The sequence below is a fragment of the Stegastes partitus genome, unplaced genomic scaffold (assembly GCF_000690725.1).
Source record: "Stegastes partitus isolate 25-593 unplaced genomic scaffold, Stegastes_partitus-1.0.2 Scaffold698, whole genome shotgun sequence".
NCBI lineage: Eukaryota > Metazoa > Chordata > Actinopteri > Pomacentridae > Stegastes > Stegastes partitus.
Window position 1 is genome coordinate 142,737 of NW_007578429.1, and position 18,476 is coordinate 161,212.

Sequence of the window (18,476 nt, forward strand, 5' to 3'; positions counted from 1 at the left end):
ACTCAAATGGAAAGTTTCCAGAGCAAAGTTTGTCTTTTGTCCGATGCTCCAGCAGGGTTGGCAGCTCGAGTTGTCAAACAGAAAGTGGTTTTCATGCCAGGCACTAACGGGGCGACAAAGGGAGGCCTGAGGCTCCGTCGGCCCCCATTCAAACCGGCCTTTGTGCTCCGGGCAGAACAGGGCAGCAGTGTTCGCGGAGGGGAGTCGCCCTGCGGTTATTTATCAGCGTATCCTCGAGGTCGAGCCGCAATCGGCCTCTATTTGACACACAGTCCGTAAACGGCCACATCAGCAGGCAGATAATCAGCGAGATAAAGACGAGCATCCTCGGTGCCAGCCGGGGGAGGAGGGGGCAGATAGCGCCGGCGGAGGGTATAAATGGAGGCCGAGGGCATTAACGGTCCCACGGTGCGCCAGAGCTTCATCGCCAGCTGACCGAGCCTCCCGACAGCCTGCAGAGATGACTTTCAACGGAACCTGGAAGGTGGACCGCAGCGAGAACTACGACAAGTTCATGGAGCAGATGGGTGAGACTGTAAACTCTTTACGATCGGCTTTACGACGCCAGAGAACGTTCCGTCTCAGATGATCAGAGGTTGAACACAAAGTCTCGGTTTTCGTCAAGGTGTCAACGTCGTGAAACGGAAGCTGGCGGAACACGACAACCTCAAGATCGGCATCGAGCAGAACGGAGACAAGTTCCACATCAAGGAGTCGAGCACCTTCAGGACCAAAGAGATCGACTTCACGCTGGGCGTCCCGTTCGACTACTCTCTGGCCGACGGCACCGAAGTCTCAGTGAGTCCCGACGGTCGAAACAAGTCGTTTGCAGATGGATTTCTGCTCAAATTATCCGTGACATTTGAGCTTCAAATATAAGATAACTTTCGGAAAGTCGGCCCACTTTCAGCAGCTTTTTCCGACATTCGAGGCCGTTTGATCGACGACATCTCAGGAACTATTAAAGACAAAAACCCCAAATTTTCACTCTTATTTCTCATCATGTCATTGATTCAGAATCTGCGATGTTGGACAAGTAGATCAAAGAATCTCTGATTATGGGGGAAATATTTGGTCACAAACATGGAGAAAAAGGCTATTTTCATTGACTGATTGAGCAGCTTTGACAACTTGAACCACAAAAACTAAAATATCGATCGATGGATAGTATATAATATAATAATTGCTTATATTTGGAGATTCATTTGGAAACTACAGAACTCTACATGGATCAGACTATCTACAGATATTTTTGTTTTTGCTGGTTCCAGTTGTCAGATCTGCTCAACCAGGTATGAAAGTTGAATGAAAATGTCTATGCTTTCATTTTTGTGAGCAAATACTTCATATTTAAACGATTCTATATGTTTAGTTGTGTGTTGCTGTTTATTGAATCAGTTAAACGATGAGAAATAAAAGTGAAAATTTCAGGTTTTTATCTTTTAAAGTTCTTGGAATGTCGTCGTTCAAACAGCATCAAAGTTCCACGTGCTAAAAACATCGACTGAAACTGGGTCGACGGGTGACTATCTTGGAAAGTATTAAGCTAAAATTTCATGGATACCAGTTTAAATATCTATAGTTTAGAATAAAAACAGTTTTAAAGATGGTTCCTGATGATTTGAGATGGAAGACGAGATGTTTCAGCTGCGGTGAAACCAGGAATCTTATTTTTAAACACTGATGGATTCGATGCGTCTTCGGGAAACTGAGCCGAGCAAATCGAATTCATGCATCTGTGTGTTTCCAACAGGGAGCGTGGGAGATGGAGGGCGACATGCTGAAAGGCAAGTTCACCCGCAAAGACAACGGCAAAGCCCTGACCACCACCAGAGTCATAGTGGGCGGAGAGATGGTGCAGGTCAGTAGGTTCCACACCGGCCTCATCGGTCCACATTCAAACTCCGTATGTTAATCACCGCGGTCTGGTTTCAATAAACGTAAACCTGCCACACCTTTGTTGTTTCCCCACAGACCTACATCTACGAAGGCGTCGAGGCCAAGAGGATCTTCAAGAAGCAGTAACCGGGTTTTATTACTTTTATAGAGATGACACAGTTTGGATTGTTGTTGTTTTTTTTCTAACAATAGGACACAAGTGAAGATATTTTATTACCTCAAAATGTTGGCAAAGTTTAGAGGAACGAACCGATGTGTAGAAGAAGGAAGATGATGTAATGAGACCAGTTAAAGGGTCAGTTCACCACAGATCACCATACTTCTGACGCCTCCAGTGAGTTTGACTTGTGTTTGAGGAACCCCAGCGTTAAAAACTCAGCAGCTGAAACAAAACCTCCAATTGCTCAAGATGATCCACAGCAACACTCTAGACTGGGATTCCCAACTAAAACCAACACATTTTGGTGGATTTTCCAACAGAAGAGACGCAAATCTGTCCAGTTATTGTAAAACCATCGTGTTAAATGCACTGTTTTCTGTGTTTTGGTTGAACTTTCCCTTTAACTGTAGCAGCAGCTCCACAGTAGAGCAGCACAGTGTGGGTTAAACACAGTAGATGTTGGGATCCAGTTGATTTGCACTAATGGAACCGATTCTGTTTGTTGTTTTACAATAAAGCAGCTTCATGTGTCTCACGTCGGTGTTGATTAAATGTCATCAAGCCTGATAACAGAACCGCTAAAGTCCACCCGGTTGGTTGACTTCACGCCAGCTGTGTCAACTTTACCGCAATCGAGGACAAAGATCGTGATTTTATGAACCTCGCAATCGAGCTTTATTGAAGGAAATCAGATTACGGCTTCGAGTCTGACTGCAGCGTGATCTCTCGTGTCCGAGGCTTCAGGTCTATCTTTAGAAAGCACTCGAGGAAATGAAGCACATGATGGGTTTGTTCATTTCTCTGCATTTCTTCATGGGTGCAATGAGCCTCTTTGGCCACCAGAGGGCAGCAGAAGTCCACTTTTATTTCACACACAGAGGAGACGTCCTGGTTTGGTGTCGATTCACTTCAAATACATAAAATTACAGCCTGATCGAGATCCTCTGACGACAGGGTTTGTTCCTCAGGATAGTTTTAGCTTCTTATATTAATACTTTGTGAGATGAAGCTGTCAAACGCAGACTTTGATCGATAACATCTCAGGAACTATTAAAGATAAAACTCTGAAATGTTCACTCTTATTTCTCATCATGCCATTGATTTAAAATCTGCAATACTGGACCAAGAGGATCAAATAGTTTCTGATCACAGGTGAGTTGAAAAATGACGAAAAACTGAAGTTGTCATGAACAGACTCATCTTTAAAGAGTCAACTAGTGATATTATCTGAGCCACATGTAGCTACAGGTCACAATAACATAAAATAAAACATATAAAAGACTTTTAAATCAGAACTACTTGGTCACACAAATGCAGAATGAAGTTATTTGGTTCCACTTGGATCAGACCATCGACCAATATTTCCATTTTTGCAACATAAACCTGTTCAATCAGTAACGAAAGTTTAACGAAAACAACTTTATTCTCCATTTTTGTGACCAAATATTTCATATTTAAAGTGTTCTACATGTTTAGTTTTGTATTTTTGTGACACCTGGTTCAGAAAATATCACCAGTTGACGTCTGCGTTATCAGTTTTTATGCTAATTGGCTCAAAGATGAAACTTTTCATGTCAATTTTCAGTTATTTTTCATTCGAACGGCCTCAAATCTCGATGCAGAATTTTACACACCGTCCTAAATATCTACGGTTCATGATGTAAATACAGTCAGAGATGGTCGAGCTGGAGTAAGCTGTCAGAAACGCTCACATCTTCACGTTAACACCAGTGAAACGTGACTTATGTCTCCAGTATTTAGACCGGACCGGAATCTGATGAACAGTAGAAGTTTGTGGCGTTTGATCGATCTCTGCAGCTTCCCGCTGAGTCCTGACTGGCAGCAGCTTTCATGGAGGTAAAAGCAGCGTTAATCTGTCTGCTTTGAACAGCAGCTTCTCCCCCGAAGCCTCCGAGGGGACGAAGCCCCCCGAGAGCCTCCGACGCTGCTGCAGGGCTCAGCTGCTGCCTTTGTGTTGTCAAACCGGCATCGCATGCAAATCGCACCAAAATATGACGGATTGAACCAGAGCGGAGGAGAAAACTGGGTGGCAACGGTTCACATGCAGACTGTAGGCTTCATAACAGTATGTAAGGTAGTAAATGATGATAGTAACTTCACATATAGAGCACCTTTCACAGTGCAAAAAGAAAAGCATGAGTGAAAATAGGGTCAGTTTTTAAACAATTCAATATTTTTTTTAAAAAAAGAAAAAAAAAGAAGGTAAAAACAACCAAAAAGACAAAAAAGGAAAGTGAAGAATGGGAACAACAAAATAAATAAATAAAAAATAGGACAATGAAAGAAAATAGGGACTAAAAACATGAAGAAATAGCGGTTAAAATTGGAATAAATTCTGATTTTAAATGAATCATTTCTACAAAAACGAAAAAGTAAAAAAAAAAAAAAAAAAACACAAATCACACAGGAATAAGTCTCGAAAAAATATTTAAAGTAAAGCGATTCAAGGAAGTTAAAAAAAACAACAAAGATGTGCAGCAAAAAAGAAAAAAAATTATGTTATTATTAATATAACATTAGTAAAAGAAAACGAAGATTAAAACCACATAAACAATGGTTAAATTAATAAATTATTTATTTAATTAAATTATTAAACTATTTTAATTAATTAATTTAGATTTAATGTTTTTTTTTTTTTAAGAGCAAAAGAACAAAATAAAAGCAAGTCTATAAAAATTATCTTTAAAAAAGAGATTTAAATAAAGACACTGATTCGGTAAAGTAAAGAACAGATACACGGGGTGAGAGAAGAAAACAAAAGGATAAATTAAATAAAAGAAAATAGAGAATAAATCTTAAACATGAGAGCAAATATCTAATAAATTTATTGATTTAATTATTATTTAACATGAATAACTTTTTGTTGTTGAAAGAATAAGAACGTCTATAAAAAATATTTAAAGTCAAAGGATTCAAAAGAAGACGCTGATGCTGCATCTTAGCATTATTTACAGTTAAACACAACTGAAATGGAGTCTGGACTGGTAGATGGATGCTGTAGTGTCTCTGTTTGGCCACTGGGGGGCGCTGTGGAGCTCTGAGGGGGGAATAAAAGGACCCACTTGTTCAATGATGTCATCCCCAGTGAAGTTATCATATGACACACACCCTGTTTGCTCAGACTAAATTACCGGAGCTCAACTGGAGGCTTTAAACTAAAACCTGGACTCTGGCGGAGCAGGAAGCTGCATGAAATCAGGGAAAGTCGTGGGAGAGTCGCTGTTCGGGGTCCGACCGGGGAGGGGGGCCGGAGAAAAGACCCGAAATCTAATCCACTGACTCACTCCGATGCTAATCTGATCTCAGAGACACCAGCAGAGCAGAGGGGAGTGTCGGCCTTTGGGTTGGGAAACGTTTCCAAGAACCCCCCCGTCCGTCCAACCAGCGCTTAGACGGTGACTGTGCAGGCCGTGGAGCACACCAGCCATGACTCAGGAATTAGTCAGTGCCGAACCCTTTATCTGAACCTCCCCACATAGCTCATTTAGAATTCATGCAGCTCAGATGTGCCAAGCTTGCAAATTTGGAGGAGATATTAGGTTGAAAGTATGATAATGACGGGGTTGGAGACGGATCTCGGGGCGGATACTTTTTCACTTTCATACTCCGGCCGTGAGAAAATCAACACATTCTGAAGTCCTGTGTTAGAAAAGGAAGCAGCAGCTTTACAAAGAAATAACCTTCCCCCAGTTTTGTAAAAATGTTTTTATCCCTGTTCATGTAGGTTTGGATGTAGCTCACATGACTGATCAGCTGTTTCTGAGACTCCTGACACCATCAGCTGACACCAAGATCACAACTGGTGTAAATGGACACAGTTCCCAAAGACTTATCAGCAAACTGGTTTTGTTTGTGGCTTGTTCTTCTACTTCTTCTTCTTCTTGGGGGCTTTTGTAGCAGCTGATTTCTTCTACTTAATAACACCAGGTGTAACACAGATTATACTACCGCCTTCTGAAGACCCTGTGCAGAAAAAAACTAGCCTGACTCACCAGATGTTGACTGCGGGTACAAGTCTACTACTAGTTTAGCATTTAACCCGACTTTTACCTCCTCTTTGGTAGAACATGCACGTTATCACTTTCAAATTCAACTACCTTCAAGCAGCAACCTTTTTAGGAATTGGTTCGTGCCATAAAGCAGTCCGTTCTACATAACAGAGCTCTGGAGAATGGTCTGACGCGCTTAGCATTAGCCTTTTAAGCTAGTTAGCACTAAAACTATACTGCATGATGTCGTAAAACTACACCATGGTGCTTGTATTATATCATATTGCTGTAGCATCACTGTCAGAACAATTTGAAGAGCAGCTAAAGTGATTTAGCCAGCAAGCTAATCCTAGCAAAGTTAGCTCTTTGTTCCTCCACAGCTCTGGAGAAAGGTCTGACATGCCTACCATTAGCCTTGTAAGCTAGCTAGCGCAGAAGCTACACTGTGTGGTGCCACTGAACTACACAATGTTGTGTATATTACAATGCTAGAATGATTTAGCAGACAAGCTAATGCTAACAAATAAAACACAATTCATGAGGAACCTCCTGTGGGTTGCAGGGTGAGGTCTTCATGGGTAAAAGTCATTCAGATGCTCCATTGGTTCAACCACATTGGGCTCTTGGTTGTGTTCCTTGAGCACCTCTCACAGCTCTGGAGAACAGTCTGACGCACTTAGCATTAGCCTTTTCAGCTTGCTATTAATGAAACTATACTATATGACATGATTAAACAACAGTACATACAGCAGTACAATACAGTGCACAGAAGGTAAATATCTGTATACTATGTTGTTTGAAGACAAAGAACAGTTTAAGTGATTTAGCAGGCAAGCTAGTGCTAGTTAAGATAGCTAGATAATGCTACTTGTAAAATTCCTTCATTGTCTTCACATTATATTCACTACATTCTGATGGGGTCTCCATTGATGAGGCTTGTTTTGGTGAATGCTTGACTAGGATCTGGAGACGCTTTGGGCTCTTGGTCTTGTTCCTCGAGCCATTCCAGAGCAGATGTTGCTGTCACATTGTCCTGCTTTGGGAGGCTATGCTTGGGTGGTACACATCAACATAACATCCACATGAACACCGTGACCCAAAATTTCCCTGCAGAACATCATTTTAAAACAGGACGATCAACTCTACTGACTTCACCTGTCAGCGGCTTCAAAGTCTTGGCCAACCTGCTGAACATCAGCATGTTAATATGCTGCCATTAGCATTCAGCTAGCAGCCCCACAGCCTCGGAGCTTTGTGACCGTTCTCCAGGTTGTTTGAGAGACTTTCACCCCCTTCGGGCCTCAACAAATGAGGACTTAAAGAGGGCACGCGCTGGGCAGCGACGCGTTAAATGGACACGCTGCGACTCTTTTCAGGCACAGTTTGTAGCGTTTGGTCAATGTTTCACCGGGAAAAAGAAAACAAGATGCAGGCAACGGACTGATACAAGTGGAACATTTCCGTCTTGCAGAAAACACTTCTCTGCGAGGACGTTTATCTGACATTCTGCAGCTGCGAGAGGATGAGTGAAAGGAGACAGCAACACCTCTTTAATGGACTTGTCACGGGGAGTAACACCATTACAGAGTGTTGGCTGCTCGGCTGCATGCATGCAGATGAACACTTTTATCCCCCCCTACTTTTTTTCCGTACCGCGACACCCTGCGCCAACACCTGAGGGCTCGGACGTGTCACGCGAGAAGCCACCCGGTGCGACCGAGCAGACGGCAGCGAGTGTCGACAGCGAGGCGAGAAACTAAATTGGCTGTGGCCTCTGTCTCGGGAGTCGGCAGCCCCTGGGTTCAGCGGGCTATTCTTATAGAGGGCAGGGAGAGGTCTGCAGCTCCCCCGGTACACAAACCACTTTATAGGATCCCACATCATGTTTTGATCGTCTCCCGGGATTGTGGGGGAGGTGTTATCCGGTGACAAGTGCAAGAGATGAGGAAGAAATAGAGCTGCATGCAGGTGGATTTCCACTAGTTATGTGGGTAGAAGGTAGCGCCGGAGCCCAATCTTAATTATCTTTAACATGAAAGTGAAGTGGTCAAAATGCATCGCCGACGGCACACCAAGACCCACAGTCAACATCTGGGGAGTCAGAATGGCTTTGTGGGGAAAAGGTAGCATCCGAAAATGACCAAATCTAGACGTAACTCTCGTAAACCGGAAAATGGTACCAAACAGAGGAGCTGCTTCCTGTTTCTTTGAAGCATCTCTATTTTCTGAGTCTATCTAAACCCTCGACAAATCTTGAAATGTTCAACGTGTTGGGTTGCTGCCAGAAAGTTGTTGAATTTGAAAATGATTATGTAGATGAAGCCAAAAAGGAGGTCAAAGTTGCGTCAAATGCATAACCAATGGAACACTTATACCCAAAGTCAACATCTGATGAGTCAGGACCGCTTTGTTGGTGCAAAGGTAGCAAACATGAAAGTGGTACCAAACAGAGGAGCTGCTTCCTCTTTTCTTTGCTGCTTCTTTCTTTTGTTTTGTAAAATCCGGCAAATAAGATGCAATGATCTCATTATGCTAGCAAACCTCACACCAAAGAAAATTTGCAGAGCTGCGTTACTGCACGATCCGAATCCTCTGCAAAACCTGAAATGCTAACTGTGGTAGGTTCCTGCAAGAGAACTGTAGTTGTTGTTTCCTGTTGCAAAGGAGATTTTAAAACATGTTGGTTCAAAGAAATACAAACAACCTTGAGCATTTTTACCCTGATAGAAAAATTCTAATGAGGTGTGGGGAGGTTCTCCACGGCGCTGGAGAACAGTCCGACACTCAGAGCGTTAGCCTTCTAGCTAGCTAGCTAGCGCAAAAGCTACACGAGTCATGAAACTACACCACACGCTGCACAGAAAGAAGATATACATAGATGTAGCACCACAGTGTGAACCCTTGTAAAATAAGCTAAAGCGATGTAGCAGGCAAGCTAATGCTAACAAATTTAGCTAGGTAATGCTACTTAGAAGTTAACATTCGAGTAACGTTAAATGTACCTCAATTGAAACGTAATAAATGTTGTGCCATCCTTTATGCTTTGCAGATTTTATTAGCGTTGCTAGCTTGCCAAGCTAACGCGCATTAGCTATCTCTTACACACAGTTTTCACAGAATGTTGAACTAATAACATCATTTATTGCTATAATCTGACTCATCACATATTCCTTTATGGTTATTTATCACACAGTCTTTACCGCTCACAGTATAATCCCAAAACAGAAGGTAAATAACGTGATCATGACAGCGGGGATTATGTCAATCTTTAATGGCAGACGGCCTGAAATGTCTTCATTTAACATTTTTCTTAAAAACTTCTCATTTTGATCAACTCTTTTTTTTTTCTTTTTTTTGTCGTCATCGTTTTCAGTTTCAAACGAACCTCTGCAATTCACCGAAATACAGTTTCTCCTTACAGCGGCTAAGGTACATAAATATCAACAGTACTGTATGCATTGAGAAGAGAAAAAAAACAAAAACAAAAGAAAAGTAGGATCACACACACATGCCGTGAACATGCACAGAACACACAGCTACGCACACGTTATACCCAAAACAAAAGGAATATTTTTCATGGACAGAGAGGAGGGATCGTCGTCGTGGGGTTTTTGTTTTTTTTTAAACCCCAAGAACTTCTGTACCGTCCCGCTGGCAAAACACATCCATCCGCTCAGAGTTCGTCCTCCGGGTTTCACAGTGAATGATGCAGGAAAACAGTATTCACACACGTCACATACAGCAATCGGACAGACGAGAAAGGAAAAAGAAAAAAGATCTAGAAAAAATTACCAAATGAATATACAATTTTTTTTTCTTTAAAACTTACAATAATACTTACAATGAATTAATAGATGGGCTTTAGAAAGACCATTAAAAAACACACTCCCACACACACACACACACACACACACACACAGGTTTTTATAAATACTTGTTCTAATAAATTTTTTGGTGCCACACTCGGCTTTAAAAAAATGCAAAAGCAAAAAAAAAACCGCTTCCGAAAAAATCAGTCGATATGATATACAGTATATGATGCATATAATTCATTACAAACACTGACTACGACTCGAGCAGTCCGATATGATTGTACACAACCTGGGCGGAAGAAAAAAAGGGGGAACATTTTACAGTATTTCAGCTTTTTTTTTTTTTTCGTCGATTGTCACATCACGGCGACTTCATCGGAAAAATACACAAATTCTTTTTTCGTTTACATCCCGGCGTCAAAGTGTCACAGGAACACGATGGAGTCGGTGATATGTCGTACAGCAAAGACGTTATTGCAGACCCAGAAAGATTAGAAAAGTTGTCTTTTTTTAAACACTTCCAATCATTTGCTATGTAAATTCGATCTTTACAAAATAAAAAAACAACACATTGGCTCCCCCTAAAAATAGACAAAAGTGGATGTCCTTTCAGATGCAGAGCGGCTCTTTGGAGTGACACCAAAAAGGAAAACAACGTCGCACTTCATAAGAAATCAGACTACAAACGCAGTCAGAAATGAAATAGCTCTCCAGTGTAAGAAAAAAGAAATGCCTTTGGTCTTTTGTTTCTCTATACTGCGTCGCCGTCCCGCCGCTACACGACGAAGGAGCAGATTTCCTAATTATAGCAAAAGGGCTCAGTTTGGGTCGCTCTACCGTCACCGGCGATGGCTTATTCCTGTCAATGCCTCTTTTTTTTAAAAAAAAACAAAACACGTCTGATTACCTTAAAAACTGCAGATCTGTGAAGCTGGATCAGGTGACCGCACAAAGGGCTTCTGTCAGGTAAAGACGGAGAACAAAAAAACCCTCCACGCAGCATGTTGGGAAACTGACAGGGCTGCTTTGGTTCAGCAGGGCGGACGAGTTACTCACGATGGCACGAGAACACAAAGGGCGAAAGGAAACAAAAACGTATGAAAGTTCCTCACACACTTCTGACTTGATTACAAAAATACCTTTTTGTATTTCTTTAAAATATCTAAAAATGTACAGCGTTGTTTTTTTTTCTTTTCTGTTTTTTTTTTCTTCAGTTTTTTTTTTTGCAAAGTCATGCTTCAACATGTATTTAATAATCATAATAACATTAATATGAATGATATACAGAATAGTAATAATTATAGTCATATAATAACGTCGCCCCCGCTAGCGCTTTAGCCACACTTCCGTTGCAAAGCGGCTGCATAAATCGCGTTTTTTGTTTTTGTTGCGCTCCTTCTCCGGCGGTCCGTCTCTTTACGCTTGCGTGACGTCGGACGGGCGATGATGCAGTCAGTTTTCGGTACCTTTTCGCGTCGGAGGAGGCGTGGCCAAAGCGCCGCGGGAAAAATCTCGAGTATGTAACAGTATAAAAAAAACAAAACAAAATTAAAAGAAAAAAGAAGTTGGAGGGACTTTGGAGGGGCTCGATGTGTGATGGAGGCTGGGGGTCTGGTTCGTCCTGAGGCCCGCGAGGCTGCCGCTGCCTGGGGAGACAGAAACAAGATGGCCGCCTCAATTCACCAAATTGTGTTTTCACAAAAAGTTCACGTCTGACTGTTTTTCTGTATCAAGTAAAACGTGTAAAATCAGCAGCCACAGGTCGTGTTTGAGTTTAATATTCTCAAGGAAGGTGGGGTCATGTCGATTTATTGCGTCGTCTTCTTGGCGCCAATCTGCGGATCAATGTTTGAAGTGATGAAACTTGATATGTACATATGGTCTCCAATGGTACAACCCTGCTTTGATAGAACAACACAGATGGTGCCACTTTTCAGGAAGTCATTGGGAAAACCATGATTTTACCTTTTGCCCAGAGACAGTATGATTGAACTGTTCCAAGTTGCGACGCTATCAGAGTGGTGTCATCGACATACCTGCTCAATGATTTACCTGACGTTGGCCAGACATGCAAAAAAAAAGGGAACATACTCCACGTTGTTAAACCTCCCATTGGTGCCAATCAGAGGAAACTATTTCAGCCTCTTAGGGTGAAAAATGAAGGTTTTATGGACAGAAACGTTAACATTTTTAACCAAATTTACACCATCATATAACTGGCTTGTATTATTATATCAAAGCAGGGTTCCACTATTGGGGATCACATGTAAATATCAATGAACCTGCAAAATTTCAGCACTCTCACTCGATTATTTCTCACGTGACAGCACTTCAAACATTGATCCACCAAGTAGTGCCAAGCAAACAACACAAAAATCAACATCTGTAAGAATATCCCCCAACAAAAATGAATGTTCCCGATGAAAGAAGGTTTTAAACATTAATTAATATTGACCATTTTTAAATAGAATTAAGGCAGAAAGACTCACAAATGAAAACACAGTGGAACCTGTAACACAAAGTTCATGACGTAGACGCACCAAACATGTTCACACCGACACCAGACACACTGTTCATCCATAAATCTGTGTTCTTGTCGGTTCAAACGCACTCAGATGAAAGTTGACACCGTGTCAATCCAGCAGCGACCGTCTTCTCACACCTTTTCTTTGTTTTTTTTTTTCTTTCCTGCTTTGTGTTGGGCGAGGTGACACCTTTTCGTCCTCGCCTGTTGGGATCAATGCTTGTGACGTCCGCAAACTCACCGACGGTGCGCTGCTCCCAGGGCCCGGTCGGGTCGGGTCGGCTCGGTCCTCCTGGTTTCTAACGGGACTCGAGAGGCAGTCGGCAACGTCACAGCCGGCCACGGCCACCATCACACATCAGGAACCTGAGGAGGCAGTTCAGCCGGTGTTAGTTTACGGTAGACTGTGGTTCTGTTGCACCGACGGTCTGGATGTCTGAGCGTTGAGTGGTTTCGTTTTAAGCGTAAAAGCTTCTGTCGGGTCCTTAAAGCTAAAAACAACTTCACTCAAACCAAAGACTCCTTCATGATTTAAAGCTCTTTCATTACCGTTATGATCTGACTGAGTACGAAGATGGACGTAGTGAGAAATAATGTCACTGGGAGGAGAACGGTTTTATCGTCGACCTCAGCTGTTCTGGTTGGAGCCACGACCTCACAAGTACGATGGAGCTCATATCTAAAGCATGTGATGAACATTTTATTACTGACTGATTAAATTAATAAGCTAATGGACGCTAGCAGGAAAGTCTTTATGTCACATCTTCATCAATACAACATGACTGTCCCCATATTTATATTTATCTATCTTTTATCTCACACACCGATATGACCGACAGTTTATTCCATTTATATACTTACACTGTTAAAAAAAAAATTTGCAAAAAACTGTGAAAACGATAAAATGGAGAAAATATGTTTTAAAAAACAGACAAGATATTGTAATGTTCAAATAAAAAATTATAATTCTGGAAGTAATGGAAGTTATCTGTAAAATAATTATATTTTTGCTCAAATATTTATTTATTTATTCATCTTATTTATTTATTTATTTTTACAGTGGAGCACATTTATACCACTCTGTTCATACTGTTTATTCTGTTAATAATAATAATAATAATAATAATAATAATTTCACAATTTATTTACCACCTTTTGAGTTTTCTATTCCCATTTAAATACAGTAAAAACATTGTAAAATAACAAATTACTATTTGTAGAAACCCTGAGTTTTGATACATTCATATAAACCATGTTGGTTCCAGGCTGTAAACATCTTTATTTCAGCTGTAAAGTTGTTCATTTTAATATGGAAGTTTGTGGGGATTGACTTGTTTTCTGAGCTGGCCTCTAGTGGCCATTTGAGGAACTGCAGTTTTTTGGCACTAAGGTGTCGGTTGCATCTTAATTATGACAAAACGTATTCGAAATATTTCACAAAGACATTCCACAAAAATTGTGAGGCTCAAAAGAAACAAAAATGAAAACAAAAGGCATCAACATTTAGATGTTTACAACTATTTTCGGTCACGTTTTAGAAAAACTGATGCCGTCTTTGTTTTCTTTTAAGTGCAACATCACCACAAGACGATAGTCAGCTGCTTTCTCAGGATGTTTAATTCTGATTTTGACATCTGTGGCTCTTTAAAATGACAGTTTATTGGTAACACAGGATATGTGAAGCTTCATCCTCCATGACCGACCCACCAGCACCAGCACCAGCAGACCCAGGAGGAAGGTCGACCCTCCTCCAAATGCATCCCCAAAAATAGAAACCTGTCGGAGGCCGTGGTAACTCGGGTTCGGGACTCTCTGGAACAATAAACAACCGGCAAACCAAACATGACCTTAAGAGGGAGCCGGACTGTTGCGGGGGGAAGAAGAGAGTCGTGTTGGGAAGCGCTTCCTGTTTTCTCGAAGCGGCTGGTTCGGCCGATGCCCCATTGCGCGTTCAATCAGGGGTGAAGGAATCGATGCGCTCTGCAGCCGCTCGGCTAAACTGATGCGACGCATACTTCCAGATCAGCCTATTTGTTCTGGCTGAGACGCCGAGGTTAAAGATTGGGTTGATCATTGAACACGTCTGCGCGGATTAGGAGGAGGTTTAGTGATTCGCCGGCTTAATGTGTTACATCCAATAACTCGGGCCGGGCGCATAATGTGAGAAAGGTAAACAAGCCGAGTTTGAGAATGTGGGAGGCGACTCGGCTTCTCCTGGATGTTTTTCTCTTCTACTTTCAACCAGGTTTCATGCCGCCAGTGTTCCTGCCGGTGTTATCTCTGGTCATTGATCTTGTGCTGCAAATGAAGGACAAAAACTGGTTCTTGCCTCAAAAATGTTGATTATTCTCTGGTTTACGTGGCTTTTTCTCATAGTAAACCTAGAATTTTACAAAAGGGAGGCTGAAGGGGACTCAACATCAACAGAACTCTTGGTGTTTTTTGACATTTGTGAAACAAAAATCCCAATTTTCTTGGTTTACGAAGTTTCTTCTGATAGCAAACTGTGTATTTTTGGGTTTGGACTGAATGCGCAGATAAATATGGACATGCTAAGAAGTTAAAAAACAGATTAAAACGACCTAAATCTGTTGCGACGTGGTTCAGATCAACAGGAGTCTTGGTATTCGCTGACTTTTATGGTTTGGACCGAACACGAAATCAAAATGTGTGGATTTAAAGGCCTAAAAATCTAGTGTGAGATGATCAAAATCAAGAGAAGTATTGGTATGTATAAAGCAAAAATTACAAATTTCTGGTATAAAGTTTGTCTGGTAGTAAACGTAATAATTTTGGGGGTTTGGACTGAACACGTGATTAAAATACGTTGACTTGGGATGTTTATCATGGAAAAAACTTGATTTAAAGGACTTGTATGTGCTTTAAAAACCTGTTTGGACTTGGTTAAAATCAAGCATGAATGAACACAGACTTGCTACAGAACAATTAAGGAGATCGATGTTATGTTTAGTCTTGTGGCGTGTTCGGACTTCCTGTTTGGCTTCTTGTGGTTTCCTGAGTTCTCTCTGGAAGTAGACTTTGTATTTTTGGGTTTGGACTACATGCATGATTAAAATACGTTGAGCTGGACGTGTTAATAGTGGAAAAAACAATTTAAATGACTTGTATGTGCTTTAAAAACCAGTTTGGACGTAGTTAAAATCAAGCAAAATTGGCATAAATGAATACAGGCTTGCTACAGAACAATTAAGGAGATCGATGTTCCGTTTAGTCTTGTGGCGTGTTCAGACTTCCTGTTTGGCTTCTTGTGGTTTCCTGAGTTCTCTCTGGAGGTAAACTCTGTATTTTTGGGTTTTGGTCTGAACTCACAACTGAAACATGTTTAGAAGGTAAGAAATGTGTTTTGTCTACCAGCAGGTTGCCTTAAAGGACTTGTGTGTACCTTAAAAACCTCAAAATCATGTATCAAGTAACAAAAACCAAAGAGCGCCTGGAGGTGTAGGAATCCACCAGTGTAGATGGTAACGAAGGAACTACAGCAGCCGACGTGGTCCTTGAAGGAATCTACCTGAGCGGCCATGAAAAAGACCCCCATCTGAAGCCCTTTAATCCGGGGAAAAGCCTTTAGGCCCTGGCTCTGTTTCTCACATACCAGCAATAGCTGCTGGAGCTGATGGAGGCAGCTGCTGACATGGATCTAGTGATGCTGCTTTCCTGTGCAGAGCGTCGGCGGGGGGCGCACCAGTAAAGTCCCTTATTAGACTGGGCCCCAGCTGGCCCTCGGCTCCCCTCTCCCGGGAGTTCGTCCATCGGTTCCATCAGGCGATCGGCCAAAAAAGCTCCTCGGGGCAGCAGCCAGACTCCGGCCACCGCACCCCCCGCCATGTCCTGTCACATGGAAAATCCGGATTACCTTTCCCTCCACTTCACCGGGCTTCAGCGTCCACCGTCAGGCTGCATGTAGCTCGGTGCCGGAGCACGAATGTCAAATATCATTCGCAAACATTCGGCTGAAGGAGCGAAAACGAGCCGGATAGCAGAACTAAAAGCTGAGAGTGAAGCTGTTAAACCACCAGCTCCTCTGTTAACTCGTCACACAGATTGTACAACAGTGGCGCAACGTCTTCCCTCCGCAACCTCAGTTCAAGTTTATTCTTGTCGTCTTGCAGCTACGAGTGTTTCACAAGCGGCCGATTGCACAAAGCAGCCATGCAGCGGCCGCAGCCCACTTCAAGGCTGCTTGTTGACTCAAACCCAGCGAGTCCGTTTAACGGGAGGGAAAGGCCTGAAGACAGACGGCCGGGCGCAGGAGGCACGATCGTCAAATGTCAGGGAGCTGAACTGAGAGCCCAGTTCAGTTCGGCTTCACTGTGAGAACCTTAGTGACTCAGTTCACTGAACATCCACACTGAAGACATTCAGACGGTCGGCTTAGATTCAGCAGAGATTTTAAATGTGGCCAAAAAAGGAAAAATGAAAAAAAAAAGAAAAGAAAATACAAAAATATATTATAAGGGAATGTAGAAAAAAGAATAATATTTTTTTATGTATACCAAAAGCACTAATGTAAAAAATTCTAATATTTATTTTTATATATAACAAAATCATTTATTTTGAGACATGACAAAAATGGAAAAAAAGGAAAAAAGTAAATAAAAAAAATATTTAAACTTCATTTAAAAGGAGAGGCGGGGTTTTTATTTTTTCTATATACAAAACAAAACAAATAAATAGTAATAATAATAATAATAATAATAATAATAATAATAAATAGTTTATTTTTTTAACCTAAGCAGTAACTTTAAACCTAATTAAGAACACACATTTGAACTAGACGGACCAGATGAACTTTGCTCCGGTGGTTCTGACCCGTGACCACATGCTGCAGGAATGTGTCCTGGACAGCGTCTGAATACAACCAATCAGATAAACCAGTTATTCCCAAACAGCCGCCATAAGTCCTCAGATAGACGTGGACGAGTCTCCTCAGACGTCTGGGAGTCGGTTTGGTTCCTCTGCTGCCGTGGTGCGTTTGGGGACCTCACGGCTTCTGGGGACTGATGGTTTGGTGGAGGATCAGCGTCGTGGTTTCCTCTGTGAGAGAGGAGCTCCTGATCTGAGAAACAAAACCTGGATGTGGATGAAGTGGATCTTGTTTTGTGCCGGGGCCTGTAATTATCACAGCACTCGGAGTCGTGGCTTCGCCGGATGTTGTTGCTCCGTCGAGGGGCGAGCATCCACCGGGGGCAGCCTGACCGGCCAGAGGACTTCCTCCCGGGTCGATGGAGGAGTAATTATTTCCTCCAGGGCCCCTCCCTTCCTCCTGGACCCCCCTCCCCACCGACAAGAGGCGAAAATCCCCCAAAACATCAAATTACAGCTTGTCTCTCCGGCAGCGTCGGGGTGAGAGCAGGACTAGCAGCAATCAGCAGCCTGATGAATGTTAGCCTGGGCGCTGCCCGCCGCCGCCCCCGGGGGGCCGCACGGCAAGTCTGTTCCCGTCCCGAGGCGTCGACGGGGAGGGTTCTGGTGACACTGTGACTGGCGCCGCATGCACACAAAACCCAGAACCGGCAGGGGATTTGTTGTGCTTTGTGTTTTCCCTCCTCCTCCTCCACCGTGAGCAGTTTGAGAGCCACTCGTGTCCTCACCGGGTTTGTTGAAGGAAATCAGCTGTTAATAAAGTTTCAGAACATAAAATAGAAAAAAAACCCTTCTGGCGGCGGCTCCACGTTTACAACATTTCAGATCACATCCTCCCAGAAATGGCACAAAAAAACCGCTTTAAATTAAAAATGTATTTCATTCTGTCAGAGTCTGACAAACACTCCTGATATCTGCAGTGATGTTGGTGTTTATTAGGGAAATGCTGCACAATAATAAACTCTCCCTCTCACACAAACAACAATAAATATCAGGCTTCTCCACACAGCCCATAATTTCCTCTGAACACTATAAAAAAAACGACTCGATAACCGTTTCTGTCCAAAAAGTGCAAAGCGTTGTAATCAGTAAATCATTAGAATAGAAGCAGCACCGATCAATGCTTCTTTATGAAATGACAGAATTAGCCATAAAATAACATTTCAACATCTTTCAGTTTAACCTTT

The 18,476-nt window shown here is 42.2% G+C and overlaps 2 protein-coding genes across 3 annotated transcripts in view; one reads left to right on the forward strand and one right to left on the reverse strand.

The window, feature by feature from the left end:
* The first annotated feature begins 325 nt into the window (after positions 1–325).
* Positions 326–2,594, forward strand: LOC103363882 (fatty acid-binding protein, intestinal-like). Its single transcript, XM_008290830.1, has 4 exons — positions 326–527; positions 626–798; positions 1,754–1,861; positions 1,975–2,594. Exons 1-4 carry the CDS (start codon positions 461–463, stop codon positions 2,023–2,025), a joined length of 399 nt encoding a protein of 132 aa, XP_008289052.1. The 5' UTR covers positions 326–460; the 3' UTR covers positions 2,026–2,594.
* A 7,078-nt stretch (positions 2,595–9,672) lies between these two features.
* The window catches only part of LOC103363883 (RNA-binding protein with multiple splicing-like), a 51,047-nt gene continuing 42,243 nt past the window's right edge, over positions 9,673–18,476 (reverse strand). For both annotated transcript variants that reach the window (XM_008290831.1, XM_008290832.1), the window contains exons 7-8: positions 12,647–12,771; positions 9,673–11,527 (exon numbers count right to left, since the gene is read on the reverse strand). In XM_008290831.1, the coding sequence (XP_008289053.1) occupies positions 12,735–12,771 (37 nt within the window). In that variant the 3' untranslated portion in view covers positions 9,673–11,527; positions 12,647–12,734. The remainder of the gene's footprint in view (positions 11,528–12,646; positions 12,772–18,476) is intronic.

Bases quoted from the DNA above. Each gene is read 5' to 3' on its own strand.
- LOC103363882 (XM_008290830.1), top strand. From the start codon at position 461: ATGACTTTCAACGGAACCTGGAAGGTGGACCGCAGCGAGAACTACGAC. The intron at 528-625 runs GTGAGACTGTAA...GTTTTCGTCAAG, and splicing joins CAAGTTCATGGAGCAGATGG to GTGTCAACGTCGTGAAACGG. The intron at 799-1,753 runs GTGAGTCCCGAC...TGTTTCCAACAG, and splicing joins CCGACGGCACCGAAGTCTCA to GGAGCGTGGGAGATGGAGGG.